The 2,678-nt window shown below is 40.9% G+C and overlaps 1 protein-coding gene across 1 annotated transcript in view; it reads right to left on the reverse strand.

The window, feature by feature from the left end:
- The window catches only part of LOC101311931 (probable cinnamyl alcohol dehydrogenase 1-like), an 8,389-nt gene extending 6,053 nt beyond the window's left edge, over positions 1 to 2,336 (reverse strand). Inside the window, exons 1-2 of the mRNA XM_004309435.1 lie at positions 2,112 to 2,336; positions 1,806 to 1,919 (exon numbers count right to left, since the gene is read on the reverse strand). Coding sequence (XP_004309483.1) covers positions 1,806 to 1,919; positions 2,112 to 2,212 — 215 coding nt within the window. The 5' untranslated portion in view covers positions 2,213 to 2,336. The remainder of the gene's footprint in view (positions 1 to 1,805; positions 1,920 to 2,111) is intronic.
- Positions 2,337 to 2,678: the final 342 nt, after the last annotated feature.

Raw genomic sequence — 2,678 nt, forward strand, 5'->3', positions numbered from 1 at the left:
AGGCAGAGATCCTTTCGCAACAATATTCACTTTCTCTCCACTAGGCAATAATACTGGCGGTAACGAGCAATTTTTACTCGTATGGAATAATTGAGAAGATGAAGTAATATGATCAGTCGCTCCGCTGTCAATAATCCAACGGGAAGCGACTTTAGACAAACCTGGTTTGGTCACCGCATTAGCTTTGGAACTAGAGACTTCACGTTGTTTGTTAAGAATCGACAAAAACTGCTTGAACTCTGATAATGAAATTACAGGTTCCTCTTCACTCTTCACTTCAGATACTTGATTAGCAGAAGGAGCACTTCGAAAATTGCTTGAATTTGCCATAGAATTTTGTTTTGCTTTAGGATGGCCTGGTGGATATCCAATGAGTTGATAGCACGTTTGGACCCAATGGCCCATGTCTCCACAATTAACACACTGAGGCCTGCCTCTACCTCGGCCCATGGATCGGCGCACTTCTTGAGACGCAAAAGAAGAGCGTCCTTCTGGACGATGTTGTGCAGGGCGGTCAGATCGCTCAAATCTTCCTCCCCTAGCCGAATTCGAATTGGGCCTGTTGCTATTCCTTACCGCCATGGCTGCGCTTGAATCCAGTTCTGTTGTGGTGTGTGAAACGCTGAAAAGGCGTTGTTTTTCTTCTTGAGATATAGCAGCATATGCTTGGCGAACAGTAGGGAGAGGATTCATCAATAGGATCTGTCCGCGAATTGCACTGTAAGTCTCATTTAATCCCATTAAGAATTGCATCAATCGCTGTTGATCTGCTTGTGCTCCATGTGCTGTGTCTGAATATGTGGCCAATTCATCCCAGAAACTCTTCAATTTCGTGTAGTAGGTAGAGACAGGGAGTTGTTCTTGACGATGAGAAGCAATTTCTCGTTGTATTTCGAAAATGCGAGTCGCATTCGCTTGAGAAAAACGCTCATGGAGATCCTCCCAAACTTCATGAGCATTAGGATAGTAGGTCACACTGTCAGCTATTTCTGGATCGCAAGAGTTGACGATCCAGGAATGAACCATATCATTGCAACGCGACCAAATCGCATAGCCTTCAGGGTCAGTTTCTTCTGAGGGAGCCTTGATGGAACCGTTGACGAATCCGAGCTTGTTCTTGGAATTTAAGGCTCTAACCATAGCCCTTTTCCAACCAGAAAAATTATCCCCATTTAGGAGTTTGGAGACTAGGACTAAGCCAGGATGATCCGAGTGGTGGATGAAGTAAGGATTGGAAGGTTCTGCCTTGAAGGGATCGGCATCTGAACCGGAACTGTTTGGTTTTGGTGGAGGAGGATTATCACCGCTTGATTTTGGTGGAGGGATATCATCATCGGACATGGTGATTAAAAGAGAGATGGGTAGGAGAATGAACCAGGAACTCACTCACGCTCTGGTACCATATAAGAATGAATAATTGATAGAATGGAATAGATAGTCTGTTATTGATTCTGAATCGTATACATATACAGAGACTTCTAGCTATTCCTACAAGTCAGGAATCAACTACAATTAAGGATATCTATTTACAATAGGAAAGATATGGATATCTGATGTACAGCTAATATATGTAGATCTTCTATTCTAAATAGGAAAGATATGGAAGATTGATTCTCTAACATAAGTCCCAACTCCAACATGGTCTCCAACTTTGAAGTGATGAACATTTGGACCAACCTCTTGCACAATGCCAACAATCTCATGTCTGTTGTTAATTTGAAGTACAATATATCGATTAATATACCAGATAAGAACTCAAATAAACCACTTGAATACATACTTGGCCATTTATGATATATACTTACCCAGGCACCATAGGATAGGTTGCATCTCCATGTTTGTTCTTTGGCCAAACGACCTCAGCATAACAAACTCCGCAGTGTGTGATCTTTATCGAAACATCGTCAGCTTGAACATCCCTGATGAAAAAATAATTCAACCTTAGCTAGCTAATCGAGCGAGCAATGCAGTCCAATAAATCTGAAGGTGTTTAATTAGACAATCATTTCTTGTGAAAATGCCATTTTCACACCAACACAGAGTAGTCTTGTTGCATCATTTGATGAACATATTTGGCGAGAGTTGATGGAAATTTGAGGATGCATGCATACCTTCGGTTAAATTTGTAAGGCGATAGGATTCCGGAAGCATCCCTTGCAGCCCATCCCAAGCAGTTGCCATTTGCATTTGCCATGCTACTTTCAGAGCTCATTTTCTTACAGTTTTGAGTGCAAATTAATGTGATGGTTCGAAGTAGCTAGTATTAAGAGGATGAACTAGAAGGCTTGGATTCACCAAAATCAGATGAGGAAGTATATGATATGATGTGCAAGTATGACTGTGTGAGACGTATACTAGTGCCTATTTTATAGGAGGAACATATACCACCAATACGGTAGCAGGTAGAAGCTTAGAATATTGATGATTACGCAATAGCATGCGTATGAGACGAAGTGATAACCTGATGCAGCTAGCGTAGGCAGTGATCCTAATTAGAGACCCAGACAATATGGGTAGAATTTTATAACACATTTCAACGGATCAAGGAAACAATTAAGAATCAGTCTTCTCTAAAACAAAACAAAAAACTAAGAATCAGTCTCATAATGTTGCTTGACGTGCCCATGAACATTTACTCAATTATTTTATTTTATTTTTTTGGAATAGACTCAGACATT

Source organism: Fragaria vesca, unplaced genomic scaffold, assembly GCF_000184155.1.
Source record: "Fragaria vesca subsp. vesca unplaced genomic scaffold, FraVesHawaii_1.0 scf0512955, whole genome shotgun sequence".
NCBI classification, from domain to species: Eukaryota; Viridiplantae; Streptophyta; class Magnoliopsida; order Rosales; family Rosaceae; genus Fragaria; species Fragaria vesca.